Here is a 27,234-nt window from a genome sequence, read left to right as displayed (position 1 = left end):
GGATCTCAGCTTTCACCAAATCTTGATGTTTTTTCTATTTGCTAAAAAATGACCAGACTCTCCGGAAGTTCATGTGTGTGTGACGACAAAGAGCAGCTTGTCATTTCTTCGTCTCCAGCCTCACTTTAAAGGCACTTGCAGCCACTTTTATGGACTCATTAACGAAACAGCACAACAATCAATGAAAACAGCTTCCTTTTCAGTGCTGTCTCACTACCTCTCCCCTGTTGTCTGCTATTATTCTGCGAGCACTAGAATCCTATTTTGCATTTGTTTGTGTACATATCATTTTTGTTGATGAGTGGTGGTTTGATTAGAAAGTGTGGTTGCTGGGAGGGGGGGTAGGAGGCCTTCTGTCTGCAAGTATGGCTGTTTTGGCGGGGAGGATGGAGGAGATGACTGTCATCTTCATCACCATGTGTGCTTTGAGTTCGTCATTGTTGATCCTCTGTGTGGTTTGACTGTAGAGAGGCACTACGTCTGGGATTACTTAGTGTAACCCAACAGATGTTTCACGGGGAAAAATGGGGATTTCTGCTCCTGAATCCGATCTGGCAGATGGGAAACTCAAATTGTTTGATCCTTTAATGCTTCACCTTCATTCCCATGTTGTTGTCACTCAACCTACTGCCACCCTGTGTCCCAAGAGACCTCAGACGAAATAACAACAGCAGATGCAAACTGTCACATTCCTGGTTTTAAAGTCAAAAAATACACCACCTTTGAAAGGTGGCGTATTAACTCCCATATTCAGTGTGTTTTTTTAAAAATATATAAGGACTCTTAGGATTGTCAATTTTTTTTTCCTACAAGCAAGTAGCATTTTTGTTGCAGTCACACACCAGAATCCAGGATCTGCAAATGTATCCACAATAACTGAGTAGCATGGGGAACAGAAACGAGTAGTGGCAGGCTCTCTCCCAGTCCCCTGTACCAGTGCCGCACAGCTTTTATTTGTATATATATGAAAAAAAAAAAATATTGAAATAAACAAAATATGTGCACACTTTAGAAAAACTGGCTACATATTCATTTAAATCATTCGGTCACAATGAAAACAAAACAAAGTCAATAAGTGACCCCGATAGGATTAAGATCCACTGAAGTGAACTTGAATTAGACCTCACTTGAAATCCCACCATCAAATTCAGGGACAAAAATATGCATCTCTCCAAACCAAATTGAAAGTACACGTCCATAAAAAGCTTACATTTCTGTAATTCACGTGAATTATCCTAACGCAGCCCTTACATAAAATTGCAAGAACAATAGTATGAAATAAGAAAACAGTATATTTAACACAGTAATTCACCTATAACACAGTGGGGAACAGTCAATACGTACACACAGTAGCAGGCTCTCTCCCAGTCCCTTATAGTGGGTCAGAAACTATGCTAATAAAGCAAACTCTCCATCAAATTAAACATCAATAACGGATATTTTTACAGATCAAAAACAATGGCAAAACTTAGAAACAGTCATAGCATTATACTTCCATGCAATTTGAACTGGAATTCACGACTTTTAAGCTTGTTAACTGCACAGTTTTTGCTGGGAATGTGCAGCTACGCTACATGTGCATCTTTGTGTGTCTCTCATTAATTAGAGCTCCCCGGCTACAAAAGGGAACCTGGAACTATTATACATTAAAAGTGATATTTATCTGAAATTAAATTTGGCAATGCACAAAAAAATTATTTAAAAGGAAATTACACACAGTTAAGTTTTGAGAATGTTCACCCACATAAGGCACTTATTATTAGTTCTGATTGTTGCACCCGTGCCATTTGTTGACGACACCAAACCTATCACTGAGCATAAGGGATCAACTATACTGATGTCGTTTGTGGTCATGAGGCCTCTTGAGCCCTGAATTTACTTCAAAATGGAACTGGATAGCAGTCGAACTTGTGGCTTTGTATGGCCTATACTGGGCGTCTGTGTCTGCTGATGTGGTCCATATCTCTGCATTTGGTATATTTGTAGGTGTGTGTGCAGTCTGAGCAGCTGTAAAGTTTGGGAAGCGGACCATCACAAAAAGGAGCAGATGATGGCTACCTAAGCATGGAAGGTATCATTTCGAGTTTATATGGCTCTTGCATGTGCTCAGGTTTCAGGTTACGGCACGGTACGCGTCTCTCATACGACTGTTACGTTCTGTGATGTAATGCTGCGGCTGGTCCATAAAAGACTGACAACAGAGGCGGATGAAACTGCAGCCTGTTAAACTTTACTATACTTTCAATATCATGCAATATAGTGATAAATAATATTACTCCCCATGGATCTAAAAGGTAATATAATCTCTTTTTTCATGTCTGTCATGGCTTTGTATGTTCTTTAACACTCACTTTAACACTCACTCTTTAACATGTGTATTTTAAAACCAACAGGTTAGATAGCCTACATTGAAAATAGAGGCCCGAAAGTACAACCTCAATGCAACAAAAATGGACCTGTGACGGCTGCATCGAAAGTCATGTTATCCACGTGTCACATGTAAAAATGATTCAAAATGTATCCAAACTTCACATAGATTAAGGCCACATTCAATCGTTTCCTTTTACTGCATACATGAGAACCGTATACAATCCATATTAATTGCGTCAAATCATGTAAGGTGCCATGTTGTTGCCAGAGGATAAACTGCTTCGTCGGCCACCTTTAAAAGTCAGCAGTTTTTGTTATTTGTTCAGGGACACAGAAGAATTGCCTACTAAACCTGTTTTACTATCAGCAAACTGAGGCACTCTAAATGGTCCCTTTGGATCATGTCAAGTGGGGAAACCAGTGGAATACACCCCCAGTTTTTTGTATATTGATGGGAAATTACAACAGTTTCAAACACAGCAGGCTGCTGGAAGTGAACTTCAACTTTATAATGTGAAGTAAAGATATTCTCAGATGACGATCATGATTTTGATCACAGAAGGCCGCAAAAAATCTCCAGTAGAAGCCCAGTATGTGTCTCCTAGTTTTAAATAAATGCACGGAAACCCTATTTTTTTTCAATGAGCTTTTTAATATGACCTGCGGGAAAATACAGAACACAAAAATTTGGTTTTAGTTATTTTACATGAGAGATTTATTTGTGTGTCTGTCCTTACTTTTCAGTGGTTTGAGGGGCAAGTCTTAGTTGTAAAATGTGATGTCACATACTTTCGTACCAATCATGTTCAGCAATATTTTAATCCAAATCTGGTGACAGTTGTGCGGTTGTTTATGTTGTCTGATTGAACTAGATTCACACAGTCCTGATGAAACGAAGTGAAGTTTTCGAGTGTTATGATGACAGATCCCTATGTCTTTGAACAATAAGTTATAAACAAGTTGCAATTTGTTGTCTCAAGACACTGAAAGCACATTTACATGTCCATTTGGAACACTTTCAAATCAAGGAGCAACTAATTTCCCCATGTTTCCCATTTTATGTCGGTGTTAATTTTCATTACAAATATATTGTAATATTATTCATACAGTATAGAATGAAACTGAGTGCACCTCTGGTCAGTATGTAAATAATTACAAATACTGTCCATTTAATACAATTTTATTTGTACTAAGACCAAGAAGAATGAAGCCAATTAGTTTAAAAAACACAAATGTCTGACTAAGTGAACTATAATGAAAGGTCGACATTAAAGAACCAATCACAATAAATGGTAAATGGACTGCACTTACATAGCACTTTTCTAGTCTTATTGACCACTTGAAGCACTTTTACACTCAATGCCACCCTCACCCATACTGACAGCACAGCAATCAGCACAATTTGGGGTTCAGTATCTTGCCCAAAGACACTTCGACATGCCGACTGAAGGATCGAACCACCGACCTCCTGGTTAGTGGACGACCAGCTCTACCTGCTGAGCCACAGCTGCCACAGCCGCAGTCGCAACACTCTTCATTAGTGAGATTCCATTCTTTTTTTATGTCTGCATTTATTTTTAATGGTAGGTTCGATCTTCCGGGGCATGGCTGACACCAGTCTTGCGCAACTCTCGGTGTTTCCTCTAGGAGCAGGGCGAAGGGATTTTGCTCTACTTGGGTGGTGCATGCGTGTAGTATGCCAGCGGTCAGAGTGAATATCAAGAGGTAATTAAAAACATGGAATAAAGTGAGACTTGACTGCAAAACAAACTTTAGAACAAATTTATTGATATCTGTTTATTCATACATAATGCCTCTTTGACCCATGACTGCTGAGAGCACTTAATTTATCTTGGTGTTTTAAAGAAGAGCTCTAATGCTCTGTCGTAGGGACACCCGCCCAGAGGTGGCCCCTGCTGCGTTACCCCCTTTCGCACTGTATGTCAGCGGTACATTGTCAATTGATAAGAAGGTCATCGTTTTGGATGGGATAATCTGAGTGTGTCAAGATTATTCCTTGTGATTTGTCTAATATATATGTTTAAGATGCAGTTCTACTCTCGATTTGTTGTCGATTGATCAATCAGATGATCGCTTATTGATTGATTTTCAGTAATCTCAGGGTCCCATGGCTTGCCATGTTGCGTGTTATGTCACAGTTTTTATGTAGCTAAATTATTAGTGTTTATGTATCTGCAAGCTTAGCCACATATTAGCCACATATCAACAGATCCAAAGTAATGGTAAACGCAAGGAGTTGTGCCTGCGTATTTGGCTTGTACATTGTCCTGCTTTTTTGTCAAATCCCTGAGAGTTGATAAGTGTCTTTCACAGTTCACACTGGAGATGGGCACTGTGAGGGCAATGGCCGCCAGCTGGCAGCTGTGCTTAGTCTTTTTAGTCTCTTTTTATCTCCTCCCCCTTCCGCCCTCTCTCCTGCTCCACTCTGCTCTTCTGCTCCACTAACCTCCAGTACTCCTGCCTTTATGCGATGCAATCAGGAATATATTAACACGTAGCTTATATAAGTATGAGTATATTAATACACTGATCAGCCATAACGTTAAAACGATTTACTAATTACTGCTTTTAATGTTGTGGCTGATTGGTGTATGAGTTTGTTAATGTTAACATTAATTAGCTAAAGTTAGGTGGACCATTATTTCATGATATAGTATTAGTATTGATAATAATTAGTTGGCCATGAACATCAATAGAATAAACTGCAAATGTTTATTTAAACTGTAAAATCTATCTAACTTAATGTTAGCTAATTAAGGGCTGTACTTCACTATACCTGTAACACTACGCAAGCCCATTGTACAATGCTGAAAAAAAAAAGGCCCACGGTTAAACCTAACTGCTGACCCCTGCCTTACAGAGTCCATCTGAATGAGGATCTGAGATCAGTTAGTGACAGTCAAAATACAATCTGTACTCCTATGATATGTGAACATGAAGAAAAATTCATGTGCACATACAATAATGTTTTTACTGGCCAACATGATGCCACAAATTCAGAAAGCTGGGGAAAAAGAGTGAGACATTTGGCTTCTTTGTGTACAGATGGCTGACAAATTAAAGGAAAAACCTGAATAAATGAGTGGAGAAACGTAATGAACGCAGATGCTTCCACACAGGTGAACTGCATGGTACAATTAAGCAGTTAACATCCAATCATGCTCTGCAGCATGCATTAAAATGCTGAGCAGGCCCAGTTGGTTCTGATTTTGTATCAAGATGGCAAGAGTAAAAGCGACTTTGAAAGAGGGTTCATTGTTGGGGTACGGATGGGAGGAGTTTCAGTCACAAAGACTGCTCAACTGGCAAGTGTTTCAATAGGAACAGTGACTAAAGTGACATCTGCATTTAGATATATGGGAAAGACATCAGTAAATAGGTTCGGAAATTGTGGTTGACAGTGCACATTTGATGACCGTGATGTGTGTACATTAGTGTGATATGTAAGGAAAAAGCCGCAAAAGAGGAACTCTTCCTCAGCTGACTGAGAATGTCAATGCAGGATATGATCAGACTGTGTCAGCAAGAACAGGCCGTCAACGATTACATAGAGAGGAATATTATAGCAGGGTTCTAGTGCATAAATCCCTCATTACAAGGATGAATGCACATCCCAGAGTTCAGTGGTGATCCTCAACCATATTCTCAACAAGTGGGAGAGTGCATATGTGCCGTACACCAAGAGAATGGTACAGGCCTGAATGCTTGACACCTTCAGTGAGGGGATCTGGCTGCTCTGTTTTGCTGTGGGGGGCGTTTTGCTGGCATAGTTTGGATCCACTTGCTCCCTTAGTGGGAAGGGTCACTGCAAATCAATACAAAGTTGTTGAGTTGCTGAGTTATCATCTTTATCATATGATGAAACATTTCTATCCTGATGGGAGCGGTCTCTTTCAGCATTACAATGCCCCCGTCCATAGGGCACAAGGGGTCACTGAGTGGTTTGATGAGTATGAAAATGATTTGAATCATATGCTATGGCATTCACAGTCACCAGATCTCAACCCGGCTGAATACCAATGGGAGATTTTGTACCGACGTATTAGACAGCGCTCTCCACCACCATCATCCAAACAACAAAAGAGGGAATTTCTCTTGGAAAAATGTTGTTCCATACCTCCAGTAGAGTTCCAGAGACTTGTAGTGTCAATCCCTAGGTGCACTGAAGCTGTTCTGGTGGCACGCGGTTGCCCAACACCTTACTAAGACAGTTTATGTTGGTTTTTCCTTTAATTTATCCCTTGTCAGTGTGTTGTTCTCCAATTTTCCAGCTGATGTCTCAATGGGTGTCAAAATGTTTTTCTCCTGATGGTGGTAAACAGTTGCACTTTAAATTGGAAGCACTACACGAGCGTACCACTGCTCCAAACAACAGTAAACAGGAGTGAAAGCAGAGCAGCAGGGATAGAGAGAGACGGATGATAATTGAGTTGACTCAAACAAAAATATAAATGTGTGAAATTAGTCATATTTGTTTGAACATAATGTATGTTTAATCAGTGGTAAGTGACGTCACACCTCTGTGTTTTTGCTGAATGTAGTTGGTATGTTAGGTAGTGAAACATCAAAAATCATTTTCTCTCTGTCAGAAACGTGATTCTGTTTTTGGGGACTAAGTTGATAAAAACCAAATGAAATTTTTACTGACAATTTAGTAAAATATGTCAAGCAAAATTAGTAGTTCTCTCTATATTTCTGTCTCCAATTAAATTGTTCTAAAATATTCTATTTTACTGTACAGTCTGTTTGTGCACCCAAGTCCTCATTAAAAGCACCACTCCCCTGACTTCAAACAGAAATGGAACACATGAGCATCGCTAGTGAATTTAGGTCTTTGCTCACAGATATAGCAGGCAGATTTGGACACACAAATAGACGATCCAGGCACAGCAAGAAAGAGTGGGAATCAAGTTGGATAACAAGAGCACAGGAGATGTTTGTACTGAGAATACAAAAAAAATACAATAAAATACAATATAGCAGATGGCAAGGGTGCAGAATTAGTTTCAGGAGTGAGAGGGGTGAAGGTAAATTGCTTGACCTCCTAAAATCCAATTACGTTTCCTTATTAAGGGCCAGATATGTGGATCATGTATCGTGTTTCCATTTCCATATTTACTATGAAAGGCACTGTCCGTTGCTATATTATCTTTATTTGGTCTTCAAGCAGAGGCGGTGGCAGTACTTTTTTTCATCCCTGGGTAGTGTCTGCAGATCTTCTTCTTATGCCACATAAGGCCCCAACCCAACTCAACTCGACTCAACGCAACTCAGATCAACTCAACTCATACTCAACTACACTCAGCTCAACGCAGCTTTATTTACAGTATATTGTATACTGTGGCACTTTACACCCAAAAGAGTAGATCCAAATAACTTCACAGCACACACAAAGGAAAACGGAACAAAAGAAAGGAGACAAAACACAGTAGAAAACAGAAACGTTGGTCACACTTTTCTCAGAATATTTCAAAAGCTTAGTACTTTTCAATTACACCTTCTGTTGATACCAGTCAGCTCTATCAACTTAACATCACTGGAACTTTGAAAAATTAAAACAGCTTGGTGATGATTGATTACCTAACTTACTTAAGTTTTTTAAATGTTGAAACAAAGTTGTAGTAAATGGACTTGCCCATTCACGGATAATTGGTATGGTCCTTTTAAGACTTTTTATCTTGTGTAACCCTTTTTACTTTCCATTCTACATTGGTCTGTGACTGCATCGACTGAAAAAAAAATCCAAAAGTATCAGTTTATTTTCAATATTATTCATGTAAGCAATCTGAATTCAGTGTCCAGATCCAAGTCAAAAAACACAAATCTTAAAACATTAACACATTTTATTTAAGTCTGTAACAAGTCACGTAACAGGAGACTATCTACCTGTATCATTATACCAAACTTTACCTTAAGGCTAGGGCTTCTCCTAGCACGTCACAGGGAACCAAGTGTCCATGCCTCTCTACAAGTCATTTGTACAGCTAAATAGGGTTTACTTAGTGTATGAAATCTGAAGGTGAGCTCATCCAGGTGGAACACTGACTCCTGAGCAGCGTTAAAAAAAAAAAGAAACATAGAAAAACACATATTGGGGATGAAAGGCTTTCATGTTCTACATCACACATGTACACAAGCAATTACACAACCAGCACATACACACACATACAGGCATATACAGTAGACTTCCCTCTTTCTTAAAATATCCTTTCTGATTCTTTGAGGGTGAGAAATGAATTTGGAATTATTTCAGTTCACCTTGCATCCTTGATGTTTTTTTTCACTAACCTCATTCTGTAATTTTACATTTTACTACCACTGTGCATTTTGCTCTTTGTACATATTTTTTAAATTTTAAAACAAATTTTATTCTTCCTTCCCTTGAGTGATGTTTTTATTTATTGCATAACATTTGTCTGCCTTGAACAAAAGGTGATTGATTATAAACAAAATTGATGGTTTTCCTTAGTATGGAGCCTTGAATCAGGAAAAATATTTTAGACATGGGGGATAAAAAAACACCTATTTTTGTGTTCTCTCACAAAACTTTTGTGTTATGTCGAGAAATAGTTTTCTTGTCTTCAGGGACAACAATAGAGTGTAACATGCTGCCAGACAAGTAGAAGTCAAGGTTCATTAGCTGTAAGTATGATTTGGGGATTTAATGTGAAAAAATGACTGCTTTTTTGGAGAGTGGACACACATCAACACTGGGAAAAAGGACAATAGCATGTTCTGACACACTGATGTGTGAAACAAAACACAGCTTGCTTACTGGGTCGCGCTGAAAACAACACAGTTTTTTGACATGCAGCATATGCCAGAGGTTTGTGTTGCTCCTAACACGTCTGGCCCAAATCTTTCAGAAGCACAAAAACATTTTTTTTTTTTCTGACAAGCAAATAAGAAAGACAGCTTAAATTTGGCACAAAGACTGTGCAAATACCGATACCAAACTACTCCTCATGACTGATGGATAATGTAGCTGTGTAAGGGGGGAAGAAAAATCAGGCTGTCAAAAGCAATTGTATAGCCTACAAATGTTACATTTTGAGATTAAACTGTTCACCATATCCAACTCTGGTTGTTAATGCAGAAATCATAGGTCAAAATACTTCTAACCTGTACTTCATCTTCATATTGTCATGTATTACAACCCTGCTGCGAGACATAAACACTGATATTGGACTATTGTGAGTCCCTGGATTATGGTCATTGATATTTTCATACGTCCAGTGCTGTTTTGAAACGTTTTTAAACATCTTACCTTCTACAATATTTGTGCATGGAAACTATGGTAGAGAAAACGGTTGCCAAGGATGTCAACTGCAGGTCTGTGATAGGACACAAACTCCCACATGGAAGTCTGACACACTACATGCCTTTCCACAACCTTGACCTCCATACCTTGACTTAGTGCTTTGCGACATTTAGGGCACAATACTTCCTACATTGGCGACAAGCGTTGGCATTTAAAAACCTGTCACAATATCCATTTTTATTCAGAAGGCCTGTGGCTTATACCATAACTCTTATTGCTGCTGGCAGGATGCATCTATAGCTCTGTGGTTCTATCCCATAAAGGGCACTCCACTTGTTAAGCTGTTGAGTAGTATCACCTACTGTCATGTGTTATAAATAGACGTTATGCTTACCTTTAATAGAATAATGTGTGTGCATAAGGGTAAAATACAAATCAAATATTTCTTCTGCTAATGGTTGATCTTTTAATGTTTTGCAGAAGGCAAGAAAACATGAAAGTGAAAATACAGTATATTGGATTGAGAATATCATTACCTCTTTGTATGAATGCTGATTATTTCTTTGTTTTCTGTGTTGCAGGGGACATTTGAACTGGACAGAACTACTCCAAGTATAAACACTACAATAACTGCACTGCTACTCCTGCTTCTGCTGCTATACATGGCAGTCTCTTCACCTCAAAATGATGGAAACCCTCATCACTTACTGGCTTGTCTACTTGCTGAGAAGTGGTGCCTAAAGACGATATCTTTAATGTTTTCTTCTTCATTGCAGTTGTTGTTGGCAGGACTTTTTTGAGGAATATTTTCCTTATTTTGAGGAATATTTCTCAGATTTCCCTTCACTAAGCTGGAGGAAACTGATGGCTACTACCTTTCCACTGGATGTTCTTCACTGCCTGGATTTTAAGGTTTTAGAGTTACCCACTTGCCTATGCCTGTGTGTGAATGTGACTGTAGTGTAATTGTGTGTTTGTGTTTGCATCAAATGGCGTAAGTGAGAGATTAAAAAAAGGAATTTGTACTGGGAAAGGACAAAAGAGGACACAGAAAGCAAATTGAAAACAAGGAGTAGCAGCTATGTCCTGGTGGAGGAACCATTTGAGGACTGGGTGTCGGCTATTTCAGACTGCGAAGGGTGGGAGTAGGATGATGGGGTATATAGGGCTTGAGGGTTCCTTAAGCACCGGTTGGTGGGTGTCCTCTCTTATATGGCTGGGACTGCTGCTGCTGCAGGCAGCAGCTGTGTCGGCTCAGAAACTGGATGAGAATGACCCCGTTGTCACCACCACCAACGGCAAGCTGCGCGGCATTAAGAAAGAGCTCAACAATGAGATCCTGGGTCCTGTTGTACAGTTTCTGGGTGTCCCGTATGCCGCTCCACCCGTTGGCGAACGCCGCTTCCAGCCACCTGAGCCACCAGCATCGTGGCCCGAGATCCGCAACGCCACACACTTTGCCCCGGTGTGCCCTCAGAGCATCGTGGAGGGCCGTCTGCCAGACGTGATGCTACCCGTGTGGTTCACCAACAGCATTGACGTAGTGTCCACATACGTCCAGGACCAGAGCGAGGACTGCCTTTATCTTAACATCTACGTCCCGACTGAGGATGGTGAGTTAGCCTGCAGGCCCAGGACAGGATGGTTGTGGGTAGAGTGGGGGGCAGGTTGGAAGGAACTGAACCCACAACCTTCTGGGAGAGAGAAGAGTGTGTTGTTGGGATGTGTTTTATCTATGCGAGAGTGCACTTCTGTCTCTGTCCCTATCTGTCTGTCAGTTGAGGGAAAGCATGACCTTGTGCATGTTTAATGTGCATGACACTGCTTATACTACATGAGTGTGTGAGAGTGGTTTTGTAAAAGAGAGACCAGTTTGCATGTGTATGTGTTGGGCATCCACTGAGACCAATTTATTCTCTTTTCATTCCCCTCCTTATCTGTGTCAATCTTCTTACTTCCATTTTCCATCCTTTTCTAACCTTTCCTCCTCCTCCACCTCCTTGTTGCTCTTTCAACTCCTTCGCCTCTGATCCCCCAATCCTCTTTCTCCCCACCGCCTTATTTGCCCTCCTCCGCAGACTCCATACGCTCCCCTCCCTCTTGTCTGTAGCTCATCATAGCCCATTGTGCCCCGTCACAATGGCTACAGTTCATTAAACAAGACAGCCGTTGTCATGATCATCACTGACTGTTTTGGCTGACTGGCTGAATGACTGGCTGGCTGACTGATAGGCTGAATACTGTGCTGATTGAGCTGGTGTGATTCATTCTTTCCCTCTGTCTTTATTTCTCCCTTTCCTTCCTCTCTAAGTCTTTTTCAGTCAAACAGTTTTGTGCGCGTGTGTGTGCATCAGTGTGTGTGTGTGTGTGTGTGTGTGTGTGTGTGTGTGTGTGCGTGTGTGCATGCAGCTCCTGTGTGTGTTGCGCGTCCAGGGGCTCCATGTTATTCTTTAGTCTTCTATTCATTTTACAGTCAAAAGAATATCCAAGGAATGTGCCAGGAAACCGGGCAAGAAAATATGTAGACAAGGAGGTATGTATGATCTGAACGCAACCTATACAATGCCACAGTAAGAAGAGACAGCCTGAAAATAGGAAGAAAAAAAAACAACTGTGATGTACTGCAGAGAGCAATTGGGAGATCAAGGTCTACGAATTATTCAGGTCTTGAATCCGGGCATCTGCAGGTTTTTGAGAATGATACGTTTAAAAGACAGGGAGCTTTAAACGCTACCTGGAAGTACATTTAATGCCAGTTGTAAAAATTCGAGGAAAACCAAGCTGTAGGAAATCCAAGCTTTCAGACCCAGTCTTCCACTGACTTAACGTACCCAGTGCAGTTCAGAAAAGTATCCGTGAACAGAACAGAAAAGGCCTTTTCGGAGTTGTCAGACTTGATAAGGACCATTAAGTATCCTACAGATAGTAACAATAACATATTTGCTACTAAAACCGTGAATCAGCCATGTAATTTGTAGACCTTGTGATGGAAGGATGACGGCAAGGTAGTGTTGCATCAGACTCCCTGGTTCATTGCTGTGTGCTTTCACTGGCCAGTGAGATTTGGAGATTCGAGTGGTTGCCAAATCGGGGGCCAGAAGGTGCACAGTGATAATGGCTGATGTGTGAGGAGATAACAGCAAATTTATTAGATCAGGCACACTGTCACAAATGCACATACACGCACACTCAGCAATGTAGTTGTATGCAGTGTTGAACAAGATGAGCTCAGGCTGGACCTTGACTGTGTAATCGCCATTAAAAGAAAAGCAGAGCTGTGTTCAGGTTGGCTCGGGCTACTGTATCAAGCGCTGTTTCATCAAGATAATGCCCTCCTCCTCTCTGTCTTTCTCTCTCTGTCTCTCAGCCTCTCACTCCCTGGATGTGTGTGTGTGTGTGTGTGTGTGTGTGTGTGTGTGAGAGAGAGAGAGAGAGACAGAGAGAGAGATGCTGACAGTGTCCTTGATAAGGCCTGGGTGTTAATGTCATTGTCTTGGCAGCTGTCTATATTATCACTTAGTGCACATTCCTTCTCTTCTTACCACACAGATACATGTACACTTCAACCTCACTGCTCCTCGCATCTTCCCTCCTCAAATAGGTTGCGCACACAGATAAACAGAGTACAAATGCATTTAACTTAGGATATTATAAAAAGTTACATATTAGTCATACAGCCTGGAATCATTATAAAACTAAGACTACGACAACCTCTTGTGGATTTTTTCAGGTCTGGAAGACAATGCACGTTGCACAAAGAAAAAAAAAAAAGCACAATGTCAGACCTGTGGCCTTGTTATACTGGACGCTGCTTTGCTGGGGTTTCTTTCTTTGGCTTGAGTTTAATACCCTTTGGCTGTGCGCTGAACAAAACTTAATTTATTCTTGTGAAATGTCAGGGAAACACTAAACTTTATATACAGTACACTCACAGCAAATACTTCATTAAGCCAAGCCTTATGCAGCTCTATACAGTAAGCCACAGGTAATTAAAGTATACATAAAGCATCAAGATTAATGCATGTAGGCCACGTAGAATCTAATGAAATACTGATGTTCTTGTCTCATATTTATATATATACATAGATAAAAATAGATATATATGTGTATATATACATACATATATTTGTGTGTATAGCCATGTGTGTACGGCCAATCATTAAAACTAGCAACTGGTTTTAATGATCGGTGTAATGTGCCACAAAAGTTTCATCAAGATGGAACTCTGCAGAAACAATATGATGTGACCGAGTCACTGCACTAGCATTGTCAGCATTACTTTGGTTAGTTACTGGTTGTATGGTGGCTTACAATCCAGCAATCACAGAATAGTTATCTTTGGTCTTTATTCTCTCTTTCTTAACTACAGTATGAACTTCTTACAGCATTTTCTTCCATCCATTTTTTTGTCTACTTTTGTCTACTTAGTCCTAAACACTTGCAGCTAGACACATGGTTCCGAAGCTAAAATGTTAAGGATGTGTAGGAGCTGTTACTATACTTAGGATGCTATCATTTTCCATGCAGATATCCGTAATGGCTGATTTTATATGAATTTTTTGAATGTTTTTTTTGAACGTTTTTTCTATGGGGATGAACACATGAGGAACTATGATGACACATGAAACATGATCGTTTGCCCAGTATGTCAGAAAATAGTGCAACAGCAGCAGATGCAGCAATCACATGCATTTTCTTCAAGAAACGCAGATGTTCTACTTTCAGGGGGCATGTCCTTCTATTGAGGATATAGTTCTTGGATCTAGTTTTACAGCGTGACATAGGTTCTTCTGGTAATCATATATTAGGGGGATCTGCAGTCAATTGTACAGCGTTCGGGAGCTTTCCTTTACACAGGCCTATTCCTTGGATACTTTCAGGACGTCAGTCATTATCAGTCACACAGTAGCACAATGTGTAGTCAGTGGTGCATTGTGTGAGGGGACAGATCATGTTGAGTGACAGGGTAATTTCATGGCTAGATGTGTGCAGCCACAGTGAGGCATTTGGTAACAGGGTTTGGATTGGAAGAAATACACTATCAGTAAGTCTGTCTTTTTAAAAGTAGCACACTCAGTGCCCCAACACTACAGCTGTTTTGTGATGAAGAGAGCAATTTACGCATGATGTCATGTGTCAGACACAAAAGCTTTGTCCAAAGGCAAACTCATGTCCTTAAGCGGCAGGTGCAGAATCATCAAGAGTGAATATGTGGAACTCTAGATTTCATTTACGTGGGTGCAAATGTGGCACTTATGCTTACAACAGTTTTCCCAAAGAATTTGAAATTCACAAGTCAATTCTTAAAAAGGTTGAGCATTTAGAAAGAGCCACAGAGAACTGGCGGTTGGCCGCTCGCATCGTGGTGTGATATTTTGTTGTCTTGATTATTTAGGAATTTGATCAATATTCGTATCTGCAACTAACATAAGACGCTGAGCTTTTCTGTTGGCATCCCTCTGCCCATGACAGAGTGCAGGACCAAGAAGGAAAAACAAAGTTTAAAGGGGCGAGAATAGAGCCAGAGATGGGCATTGATGAAGAGCAGCGAAAAATGGCAGACTTGGAGGGATATTAGAACGAGAAGGACAAAAACAGTGAAACCGGGACATAAAGGCAGAGTATAATTGCTTTGGGAGTTATCTCTCTGTCCTCATAAGGACTATTGTACCTCCCTGTGCCATGCTGGTTCAAATGAGCCTGCTGTAGTTAAAAGTAGTGTTTTTGATGCGTCTTGGATGGAGTGTGGTCATTATGTTTTCACATGCTGGGATAGTGGTCTCTGTAATGAGATCAGAGGTAGCAGCGCTGCAGTTGGTTGTCTCTCTCCCTGCAGCGTGTATTCGCAATTGGTTTTGAAAATTGAAGTAAATGCAGTAAAATTCACTCCTCACAGATGACAGCTAGCCGAACCAAAAAAAAAAAGTCAAAAATTGCAAAGACTGAGTGACACAGAAATATGCCTGAAAGGATAGAAAAAAGAGCATTTTTGTTGTGAGATCAATGACATGAGCAAATCATTGCTGCAAATTTGTCATGAGTCTTGTGGCTCTCCAATATTCAAATTACAAAACGATGCAGCTTGAAGTTACAGCCTGTTGAACATCATATTACAGTAACTTTCAACATTCAATAGCATTCCAAAGATATAGTAGCAATGCAATTCTGTAGTTGCTTGGTAGCAATGCAAAAAATACATTCACTTTTTTTACAAATCCTTTAAATATGAATTTTAGAGACCTGTACGTCTTGTGACCCTGAAATTTCTATCTGTGGCTACACTATTAAATATACACTGCTAATCTCTAAAAATACTTGAGAAAACAAGGAGCAACAGGCCAGTAGTTATATATCAATGCCAAAATTTGCTAGACCACAAACCACTAACTCTAACCAACTTGTCATGGTGTTATCCTTAACCAGAATTACAACCCAGATTGTTTGCCTCTGTGTGCAAAGCTCGTTGAAGCGTAAGTCAGATGTGGAGAGTATTTAGAGCTATGGGAGCTATGTAGGGCTGGGCGTCGAACCTCAATACTTTTTGAGCAAAATGTGTCCTAGTTACAGAAGATGTGTGTAAATAATTTTTAGTTCTGTTTGTATATCATTTGATCAGATATGCCCTCATCCAAATTACATATGTTTGTTCGTTTTTTCAATAAAACTTACAGTATGTAAATATTTTTTCTAGTTGAAATGTGCTCCAAAACATATCTTCATGTGGACAGGTTCTGTCAAAGGCTTCTGTGACCCAGACTCACCGAAGAGCCTGGCAGCAGTGCAGACATATTCTGTCCCACAGTTTTTGAGTGAGCCTCGCTCTTCTGTGGGGTGGGAGCTCACAGTCTTCAGTCAATACACGAACATGCTTCCGGTCTACTACTCCTCTTGCACCATGGCCTCAAGCTAGTTTTAGCCGCTTTTTTGTTACCGGCTGCCATGGTGGTGTATGCAGATACAATGTTCTCTTGCAAACCAAATATTTCAGTGTTTTTTTCTCATTTTCATGCCTTCCACTGTAAAAAAAAAAAAAAAAAGAACCTTTTATGCAGCAAAACTCACCTACAGCTACCAGGATCTTCTGGATATTGGCAGAGTCTGATGGACCTTCCAGTGTCAAATGAAATGAAGAAGTGCTGCATCCTTGTTTTGAAACATGGCTACAGAGAAACATTCTGGACATGGCCATTGAGCTGGATGGACTAACTCACTATTGAAACTAGGAACAGCGCCTTCCGGTGGGAGTCGTGGTGGTGGACTGTGTGTTTACGTCCACATGGAAAATTGCTGTATACAATCAATACAATAAAATACAATCAGGAAGTGCCGCCCATACTTTCTGCTGAAGGAGTTAAAAGCTGCTGTTACTGTAGCAGTCTACCTGAAGTCAACTGATTTCTCATCATTGCTGGCAATTTCAATCATGCTGAAAAAAATTGAACCTTGTTTACATCCAAGTTGCTGCTGCAGACTGTGCGTTGTTGTATGTGTGTATGCCATGCATGTGTGTGGAAATGACATCGCTACGGCCGACTCACGAGCTAGCAAGCTCCCGGTTCCTGCATTAGCTGAGAAAGGGTACAAGATGAGGGTGTAGCTGGCGGGGGTGAAAGGGTTGCTTTTGAGTGTCGTGCCGCAGCTGTCTCGATTTCCAGAACTTGCATATTGTAGCTAAAAAACATTATTGAGACAAAGTTCTTGTATAGCTGCTTGTTCTAAGAGAACAGTAAAGACTGATGCATTAATAGGTTTGGCTCCTTTTCTGAAACAAAAAATGGTCCATTAAAGGTTCATACTCATTAAGTAATATGTTGAAAAACGCATTTTTAAGCCGGCACCTATCATAATGGCAGTGGTATTGTACATTTTCACACAAAACCCTTCCTTAGCTGTAAGCTCACTACGGGGCTGCAATTATTAGTTGCTTAGTGCATTTTGGGATATTTTTTCTCCCCTTCATGCTTATCCTGTAATTTTATTATAACTGTCTCCACTGTCTAAACCCACAGCTGACTGCAGGCATGTTCATGCCTCAACTCTGTAGGTTGTCAAAAGGCATTATGAGTAACAGGAAAACGCAAGCTGATGCACAAGTACATGTGAGAGGTCGAAGGAAAGTTCATGTAACACAAATTACAACACTTTGAATAATAACGACAAATATATTAACCATCACAAACTGAATATCAAGACAGAACAGTGTTAAGCATATCCGAGTTGTTTTCTCGTTAACAGTTCATTGGTTTCTAGTCAGTTTAGCGCTTTGTGCCGATGCTCGCCTTTGTTTAAGTAGGCTTTTTTTTTTAGATTTTGTCACTGCAGTCTCTTAAATGCCCCTCATAGTATATCAGATATATCAGACTTTTGTAGTGACAAAATTCAATCCCATTTCAAAATGAACTGCTCTCTGAAAACAAGCCTTCAGTGGTGATGATGGCTGACCAGAGCAAAATCTCAAAAGGGATACACATGTGTCTATAAACAGATTATATCGATTAAGCTATTAAGCTATCAAGGTGAAATTTTTAAATATCATTGCGGACAATGGTTTCCCACTTCTCTATGAGGGAACTTTACATGCTTCCAGGACCTGAATAAGATAAACAGTACTGTACAAGGAAGGTTGCTTTGGAAATGGCTTTTTATGTAGTGGAAACATTAGAAAATAACTAACCAGCTGGAGCTGACCATATAAAATACGGTATCAAACACGACTGGAAGCTTCAGGGTTGTGACAGGTAAAAAACACATCTTGCTACTTTAAGTCAATACATACAGTAAGTGTGACCATGTTGGTAATATGACATTTCCGGAAATGCATTTATCCCCTTTTTTGCTGAGAGGTGGATGAGATTGATACCACTCTCAGGTCAGTAAATATGAAGCTACATCCAGGAAATGGTTATGAGCTGGCATAACTAGCCAGGCTCTGTCCAAGGGAAAAACAAAAATCAGCCTACAAGGACCTTTAAAGTTCACTAATAATATTAAATCTCCTTAGTTAAATCTGTAAAAAAAAAAAAAAACAAATGTAGAAATAATAAGTTGTACTTTCACAGTTGGTTATGTGCTGGGCTATATCTTGGCTGGGCCGAGTGAATGGGGGCAAAGAAATTCCTTGGGGGAGAGCTTTCTATGCTCCAAGCTAACTGTTCATTACCTAACAATACAGTTGACTTAAAGTTTAAAGTACAACCACACACAGGCCACAATTTCTAAACCCGACTCTTAAGTTAGAAAGTATTCAAATTCCTATTTGTCCCTCCTACACCAACAAACAAAAATTCTGTAGCCAATTAGGTGGTAGAGAGACATAAAATGATTTTCTAACCGATCAAACACCTGTGAATTGAATTGAATAAGATCCAGATTTCCTAAATTTTTTATCCATATTGTTTATGATGTGCCATGTGACCAGAGCTGATTATGAATACACTTGAGTATTAGACATGACGACACATAGACCCAAGGTCCATGGCACTATAACAAAACCCTCCCCAACCCAAGACTCTATGTCATCTGGACCTGATCCGACGCCTGTCCTCTACCGTGCAGTGTAACACAATGACACTCTGCTTGTGTACTGTGTAGTAATCACTTCTACTGCCTATGGTAGCTGCTCTGAGTAGTGACTTTTACAGCAAACTGTTTGTGTGATCATGGAATCAGCTGTTCACCCTGAACGCTGTCAGACCTTGTAGAAACAAGAAAAAAAAAAAAAAAAACTCTGTGTCTGTGGTGGGTTGGAACTCCCTATATGCTTACTTTATGTTGAAATAAGTACTGGGCTTTTAAAACCCAAACTAGGCCATTTAAACTGCAAACTAGGCCATTTCCCAGTGCATGTGCATGCTTTTACTATCTCAAATACTTCCGAAAAATATTTCAACATGTAGCATTATTCTGTAATTTCTCTGTGCTATCTCCGCTCCAGAGGGGTTTAGAATAGAAAGCTCCATTGTAGATGTGAATTTCTTCACAGAAGATGAATTTTTCACTGTTTTCCTCCACGATTTCCCCTCTCCCTCATCTCTTTCTTCCCCGTGTATCTCTCTTTCCATCCATCTTGACTTTCCTCTCCACAGTTTAGCCTTTTCCCTCACTTATTTCTCTGTCTCTCTATCCATCCTGACCTATTCACCCTTCCACATCTCACTTTCCCTCTCTGTCCTTTTCTCTTGCTTGTGTCTTTTTCTCTCTTATTCCTTGGGCTTTGTCCCAGTTTTGTAATCGTTGAAGGAGGGGGCACACACACACACACACACACACACACACACACACACACACACACACACACACACACACACACACACATACAAACAAAGACACACGAATAGAGAGGAGGAAATAGAAGACAAGAATAGGCATGACCCTTCTTTTGTTTGGGTCTCCCTTGAGGGGCTCTGTCACCTCTACTCAGAGCTTAGCTTCTCTTTACTGGTGCTTCTTCTTAGGTTATTGTGTTGATCTTGTGTGTGTGTGTGCCCATATAGATTAATCCATGGATTTGGGTATGTGTGTACATGTCAGGAGAACGTTAGGTTCTGTCGTCCGTCCTATCTGACAGGGTTTGTGTCACAGCTTGGCTGACTATCTGTGATGTCTGCTGGGCTGGTGGTGAACTTGTCATTTTCAGCCTGGCCCTGTTAGAGTTTGAGTTGATTATGAACCAAACATTGAAACAAAAATAAGGATACAGAGGGAGAGAAAATACATGTAATCTGGGCACAATCTTTTCTCTGCATTTAATTCTCATTTTGTTCAACTTAGTTTTGGCAAGTAAGTTCGGTCAAACTTAGTTTTTGAGGAAATGGCAATGGTGCATCTCTCCTACTGTGACAAACTTTAAAAATCAACTAATAGTCATTACCAATGAGATGAATGTATTATCTAATCATATAATATATAATAATAATGACATAGATAAAAATTGCAGCCTATTAATTTAAGTGTGATAATAATTGTGAATAATAATTCACAAATGTATTGAAAAAAATCAGATAAAATTATCCCAGGTGAATATTTAATTTTGTCAACAAACTGCGGATTGCTTTGACATTGGTTAAACAACTTAGCGTTTTCTTTCCATTTAGCTCCTCGCTTTTTTAATAGTAGAGGAATACTTTGAGCTACCCTGTGAGCTGCAAACCGCAACCGGACAGTGTTCCCTTGTTTGAAGAAACAGGAAAAGTTTGCGGGAAGGGAAAATTAAGCAGAGTCAGTTTTAAATGTGCCAATTTGAGACACTTACGCCACAGATTTTTAAGAAATGTTTTTGTGTGTGTGTGTTGATATTTGCCCTCTTTGCAATAGCAGATGTTATCTAAAGCATACCCTACCATTAAAAAACTCTTCTGGAAAGCAGAAATACTGTAATTACTGGCAGGGTGGTAATGACACGCACCTGAAATTGCTGCTTGCAGGGCTGGATGAGTTTTTACACCGGTGGATTTTGGTTGGAATTCATTTGGGAGAAAAGCGGACTATCCCTGCGTGGTGGTAATAATTACAATATGAGACAGACTGACAGACCGGGACAGTAACGGCGTAATGTTAATAAATTAGAATACCACTTTTTTTATATCACACATGTCTGCGTATATCATATATTCTGGGTTTTAATCATCCGTTTTATTGTCCTGTACTGTCTAAATATAGCTCCGCGTATGTGCTTCCAAAAGTTGAATTCAAAGAGAAGAATTGAATGACGGCAGTTTTATCACAACAAACTGCTTTCTAAACAGTTTGTTTTTAGTGAACCAAATCATTACGCGAAGCAAAGAAACCAATTTAGAGTCCTTGATGGGAACACAGAAAAACTAAAATCCAAAGGAGACTCAAATATGATCTGGTTAATTATAGAGATATTGAATTGGCAAAATCTTTCTACAATGATGAAAAAAGAGAGCAGACATAGATATTTTGCCAGAGAAGCAATTAATCTATCCAACATTTTTTGATTTATTCCCTCTGAAAGTTGATAACAGTCGTGTGTGGGCTCTCATTTACTCAACCTACTATTTCCGAACAGCATTCAGTTTTTTCAAGTCCAATTTTGCGCCTGAGTCTTGATGATTTTGTGCATGGCAACAGAACCAACATGAAATAATTTATCAATTGATTCTAAAGCACTCGGAAATCAGAGACATCAGTTCCTCCTCTATCTTTAATTTGGAACAAACATCTGTCGGGCCCTTCAGTACACAGCAAGATGTCACATCAGGAAGAACATCTAATTCATATCTGCAACTGCTGCTTCTTAAGTTTGTCTCTGCCAATTTGTATGAGGTTAAGAATACCTCAAGTTTGACACGTCACTCTTTACACTTTCATCAAGCCCATAATCACCAGTTTTCAATGGAAATGAAAAACTCAGTAATCTTCATTAGATACAGTATGTGCGAAATCTTTTTTAGCACATTACTACAGGTATGAGGTGAGGTGTACATGCATGCCTCCAAAAAATCTGAAAAATACCGGCAATTCACATATCTACCGTCTATCGGTATCTTGGTGTCCAGAATTACGTACTTCCTAGAAACTGCAGAAATTGCCGTTGTTTGCAGTCACAAAGAGCCCACGCCGTATGCGTAAAACTGATAATAATTAAAAATCAACCTGTTTTTCCCTTTCAAGTAGTCAACTCCAATCACAGATAAAGGGTAGAGGCAAAATCGACTGCATTTTACCACATTTTGTATCTAGGGGTCTCTGGGGCCCAAAACACTTGTCATTTATCATCCTCTGTAGCAGACTTCTGAAAGACATCACCAGTTCAAAAACCAGTGTAAAAGTCATGAAGTATCAAACTGTTAAAGCAATGTTAAATATGTGTTTGAGCTGTTAAAGAGGGCCCGGCACGTCCAGGACTCCAAACAGAAAATAAGGGTTATCCCTAACTATGCCTTTAATTTGTTTAACCTTAACCATGGCTTATCTACCATAACTATGAGCTTTCCCCAAGCTTGACCATAACATAGTTGCCATGCAGAGATAGTGTAGAAATTGAGGATTGCATATACATTTTGGCAATGGGTGTAAGAAAAAACAACAAATCCTACGATTGAACATTGTTTTAAATTCACTATCAACGTTTTTGTCTGTCTGTGAGCTTAGTGTTACCAACAGTACACTGAGGTCAATTACAGTATGTCCGGTGTGAATTCTACAACACACACCATGTACAAGATTCCTTTAAAGTTGAAGGAATGAAATCTGACTTAAATAAGTCGCTCTGGTTAAAATCATTCATCACATGTTGAATGGGTCCAGTGCATGAATAGGCTGTTTTTTGCCTCGTCAGGGAAACGTCAAAAGAAAGATAAGAGTATGACCTTGGCTGATTGTATAAACTGTTTTCCAACCTTTTTTATTTTTTTATTGTCAAATAGTTACACACACATCAGCATCCACCCGCCTCAACTCGAACCTGCACGCAAATACACACACACCTACATGCATGTGTGCAACTCTGCTCAAGGTGACAGCATTGATAGCTGCTCATACATATTCATGAAACTTGCATTACAATAAATAAATAAGCGGCTTATTTTTTTTCTTTTCCTGAATATTAAATGAAGGACATTTGAACCTTTGGCACACTGCCAACTCCAGCCATTGTGGTTTCACAAATGACATCAACAGCAGCTGTGCAAAAGTCAGAGATACAAATGTCACACTGTTCCCCCATTTCTAAGATTCATCTCACAAAAAAAAAAATCAATTTTTTTTGCTCCCCACCCTCTTTTCTTTAGTGCTCTGTGGCTGCAGCTGTAGTAGGGAGACATTTTGCCTCATGCATATTTCAGACACAACATATTGTGAGTAACACAGATAGACATGTCATGGAAAAAAGTAACAGCTTTTCCCATAGTTTCCACTTCACTCCTAGTCATTATTTATCGGGACCCTTTCCAAAAACGGCCATACAGCTATGTAATGCATGAAGCTATTTGCTTCAATGATGATGGAGAGACATCTATAAAAGAACTGTAGGCAATCATGTTAGCGTCTGCACACAAACAGCAGGAGGAAAGGAATCACAGTTATTGAATGAAATAAAACATTATATCTCTGATACCACCTTCTTGTTTTGATCATTATGCTCGTAAGGTGAACAGTATCTGTTGCAGCTTAAGTCACCAACGTACTGTAAAGGCAAAAAAGCCACACAGTGATTGGAAAACAGGTTAATGGCATGTTCTCGCTCTCTCTCTCTCTCGCTATTTATATATATATATATATATATATATATATACATATATATGGGTAGGGATAAGCAAAATATCAAGCAAGAATATCACAACATGAATTGATACAATAATATTTCTGCATATATGGAATATATCCAATATTTTGTCATGTATAATATATTGTCATATTCCCCACCAAGGAGTAAATGTATATGGGGTAGCACTTGAGAAAACAGTACTGGAAGGATGTGGATTTGATAGAAGTGAACATTTAGCACCAAATAACGCAACAAAACAAATATAAGAGGAATCCCTCTCAAGTGACAGTTATGCCACGCAAAAGTAAAACTATGATTTCCACACTTAAACCTATGGACTGTCTTGTGATCAAGAGAATATTTTGCTGAACTTCCTCCTCTGTAGCTGCTTGTTATTTAGCTGGCTACTGTGCATACTAATTATTTAGCATTTGGGGTTTACGGGTTCGTGTAGAAACAAGTTTGTCATCATCCCGGAAGTGCACCTAAATTGAATACACTGTGCTGAGACAGCTACTGATGTTCTCACCATGACACGGTAACCAAAGAGCCAATTGATTAGACAGTTGGAATAGACATTCTGAGAGATCTGAGAAAGGGGAAGCCAACATGGACCCTGATGTGCAGTGGTGCAGTCAGAGAGAAAGAAATCTACTGGCTACATTTAACATACATTTCTTTTCTGTACCTGTTTACTCTCTAATCAGTTTTTGCTGAGGTATGACTGTCGCAATTGAATTTGAATAGCAGGTAAACCCATACTGAGGTCTTGAGAAACTTGGTGAAATGACCTAAAAGCTATTCAATTAATTACTTTATTTATGGAAATAGAAAGACAGCCTCCAATGTAGGTGTGATATTCTACAGTATGTGTGTCCTGTGCTACATTGGATTCTGCAGCCTCCTTCAAGCTCTATTCTGGTACATGGGACTATGAAATCTGCTCTTACGGGGCTGCCAAGGCCCTTTAATTATGCTGTGATGTTAAATTAGCTATGTAGGAATAGGGCAGGCTGCACGTTGAAATGCTGGCCTCATGCCCGGGTCTAATGTCCCAATAGATACATAAGAATTACCAGTGCTACCCAGTTCTTTACAGGGCTTGTTGGCACAGTGGAGTCTTCTGAACTTAGTATTTTACAACGTGGTGACAGCTAAAAGTCAAAATTGACATTTATGTTGAAAAACTAGCATGATTACCAGTAAGAAAAATTTAATGAATTGCAATGTGTGTATATTTCTGGTTTCACCATCTACCTGTTTGTCCAGTCTAATGCAGTCTGCTTATAGGTAGACAGCTACTGGACTGACAGGTGTGTATGTGTGTGTTCATACATATATATATATATATAAGTCCGTTTTTTTTGTGTGTGTGCACATTTACATTATAGGGAGTGTTTGTGTGTGTGCATGGGAAAGCAAATGGACAAGATGATGCTGGTCCAGATGGTGTGTATGTTGGATGCTTAACGCAGGCGCCAAGGTGACACCTCGGCTTGGTAATGAGACAGGGAGATGCGCAAGTAGCAACGGGCTTGTTATCAGAATACAAAATATCTAATGAGTTGTGAATGCACCCTATCTTTGGCATACATTGCTGGAGTGTCTAGTTAACACCTTCTGAAGGGTCTTTCATAGTGTTTTTTTTTGGGAAGGTGAGACGGCATACAATTCCTCGGGGCTGTCAAAGCATGACCTTATGAAAGCAGGGGAAAAAAAGTCTCTGACTCACATGCAAACTCCTTTTTTTCTTTTAATTTCCACTTTAAATATGCCAATTACTTGAATATAGTAGTTAATGTGCAGGCAGTGAATGTGTAACAAAATACGAAAGAGTTTCCCCACATAATAGAGACTAAAAGTCTGCATATCTCTGCCCATCCTGCTTCAATTTGTGCCAAGAATCACTGGAAAACTCACCATAAAATTAAAGAAATAAGCGAGAAACTAATCAACATTTTCACAATCATTGTGCCTCTCTAAATTTGTCTTAATATCACTTAGACTGATTTTGACTGTTGTCTTTGAAGAATTACCATTCAGAGGACATCATTATTATGTCTGTAATCAAAAGGGTTTAAATACAGTGCCGCTTTTTGGGTATTGTGCTTGTTAAGGGTTTTACTTAATCTCTGAGTACATGCGTGTAAATACAGTGTAAATACAGTACAGAATCTCTTCGATGGCCACCTTCAGTCTTCTTCCATTCCCTTTTTGCAATCTACTCACACGAGCAGATGAAAAAGTCATTAGCTCGATCCCAAATTGCTACCTGGTGTCTCATCTTTACTGTTTGTGTGGTGCACTAACAAGTACAGAAGAATGACAGAGCAGCTTATTGCCACAATGAAAAGTAAGGAGATTTAATTTGGTGCTGCACTACAACATAAATTATTATTCACTCTAAAGGTGCTCAATAATGCACCAGCCTTGGCATTAATTGATGTCTCTCTTTCTGTCTCTCTGTTGCTCTCTGTCCATTTATTGTGTATATTCAAACTCAGTTTTGACTAACTTTTTTATTCAGCTTTGGTATCGCACTAATATAATTATGTTTATTTAATAGAATGACAGTATATCTCATCTTGTCCAAAATAAAACACTAAAAAAGCACCACACATCTTTCATTGAAGCTTTCACTGCTCACTTCAACATTGAAATAACTTGATTATAATTACAAGAGAAGCCAGTAGGTAAAATTATTTTAAGTGCCGATCAGCTCTATGTATCAGCTTTAAAAGAAAAATGACAATCACTGCTGTAAGAGTACTCGGGAGATATGAACAACATGTTGTTCATTGCCAAAAAGGAAAATTAATCACTGGCTGTATTGCAGAAAGATGCCAAAACTATTCAGTTCAATTCAATTCAGTTTTATTTATATAGCACCAATTCATAACAGAGGTTATCTAAGGGCACTTTTCATATAGAGCAGGTCTAGACCAGACTCTTTATAGTTATATTTACAGAGACCCAACATTCCCACACGAGCAACACAGGAGGGAGGAAAGAGAACATAGCACAGTACAGGTACAACATAAAGATGTATAAAAATAACAAGACTAATAATGAAACTAATATTTATAAAAATGGAAAAATAATACAATATAATAATAATGATAATCCTAATATTTGAAGCAGTGTGTATTAAGCAGGATCATGGGGCAGCAGGTGGTTTGCAGTCACAGATCCAGACTCTGCAGCTCCAGGAGCAGAAAGCGACAGGAGGAGAGAGGGAGAGAGAATAAACGAGCAATGATGCGATATGAATGCGCACAGATGGAGAGGAAGAGGAGGAGAGGAATCTATCTATCTAAAGTAAAATCATTAGAATCAAGCAACATATGTACAC

At 39.5% G+C, this 27,234-nt stretch overlaps 1 protein-coding gene across 6 annotated transcripts in view; it reads left to right on the top strand.

Moving 5' to 3' along the window:
- Nucleotides 1–10,856: 10,856 nt before the first annotated feature.
- nlgn1 (neuroligin 1) overlaps nt 10,857–27,234 on the top strand; it is a 288,702-nt gene continuing 272,324 nt past the window's right edge. For 2 of the 6 annotated variants that reach the window (XM_040128692.1, XM_040128691.1), the window contains exon 1: nt 10,941–11,265. Coding sequence is in view for 4 of the 6 variants with exons in the window: in XM_040128688.1 (XP_039984622.1) it covers nt 11,160–11,265; nt 12,126–12,185 (166 nt within the window). In the remaining 2 variants the exon portion in view is untranslated. Of the gene's footprint in view, nt 11,270–12,125; nt 12,186–27,234 lie in introns of all 6 variants that reach the window. The other 4 variants (XM_040128688.1, XM_040128689.1, XM_040128687.1 and 1 more) reach the window with 4 other exon arrangements.

This window comes from Xiphias gladius, chromosome 6 (assembly GCF_016859285.1).
Source record: "Xiphias gladius isolate SHS-SW01 ecotype Sanya breed wild chromosome 6, ASM1685928v1, whole genome shotgun sequence".
Lineage (NCBI taxonomy): Eukaryota > Metazoa > Chordata > Actinopteri > Istiophoriformes > Xiphiidae > Xiphias > Xiphias gladius.
The sequence above is the reverse complement of the archived record's forward strand: the minus strand, read 5'-3'. Positions and strand labels throughout refer to the sequence as shown.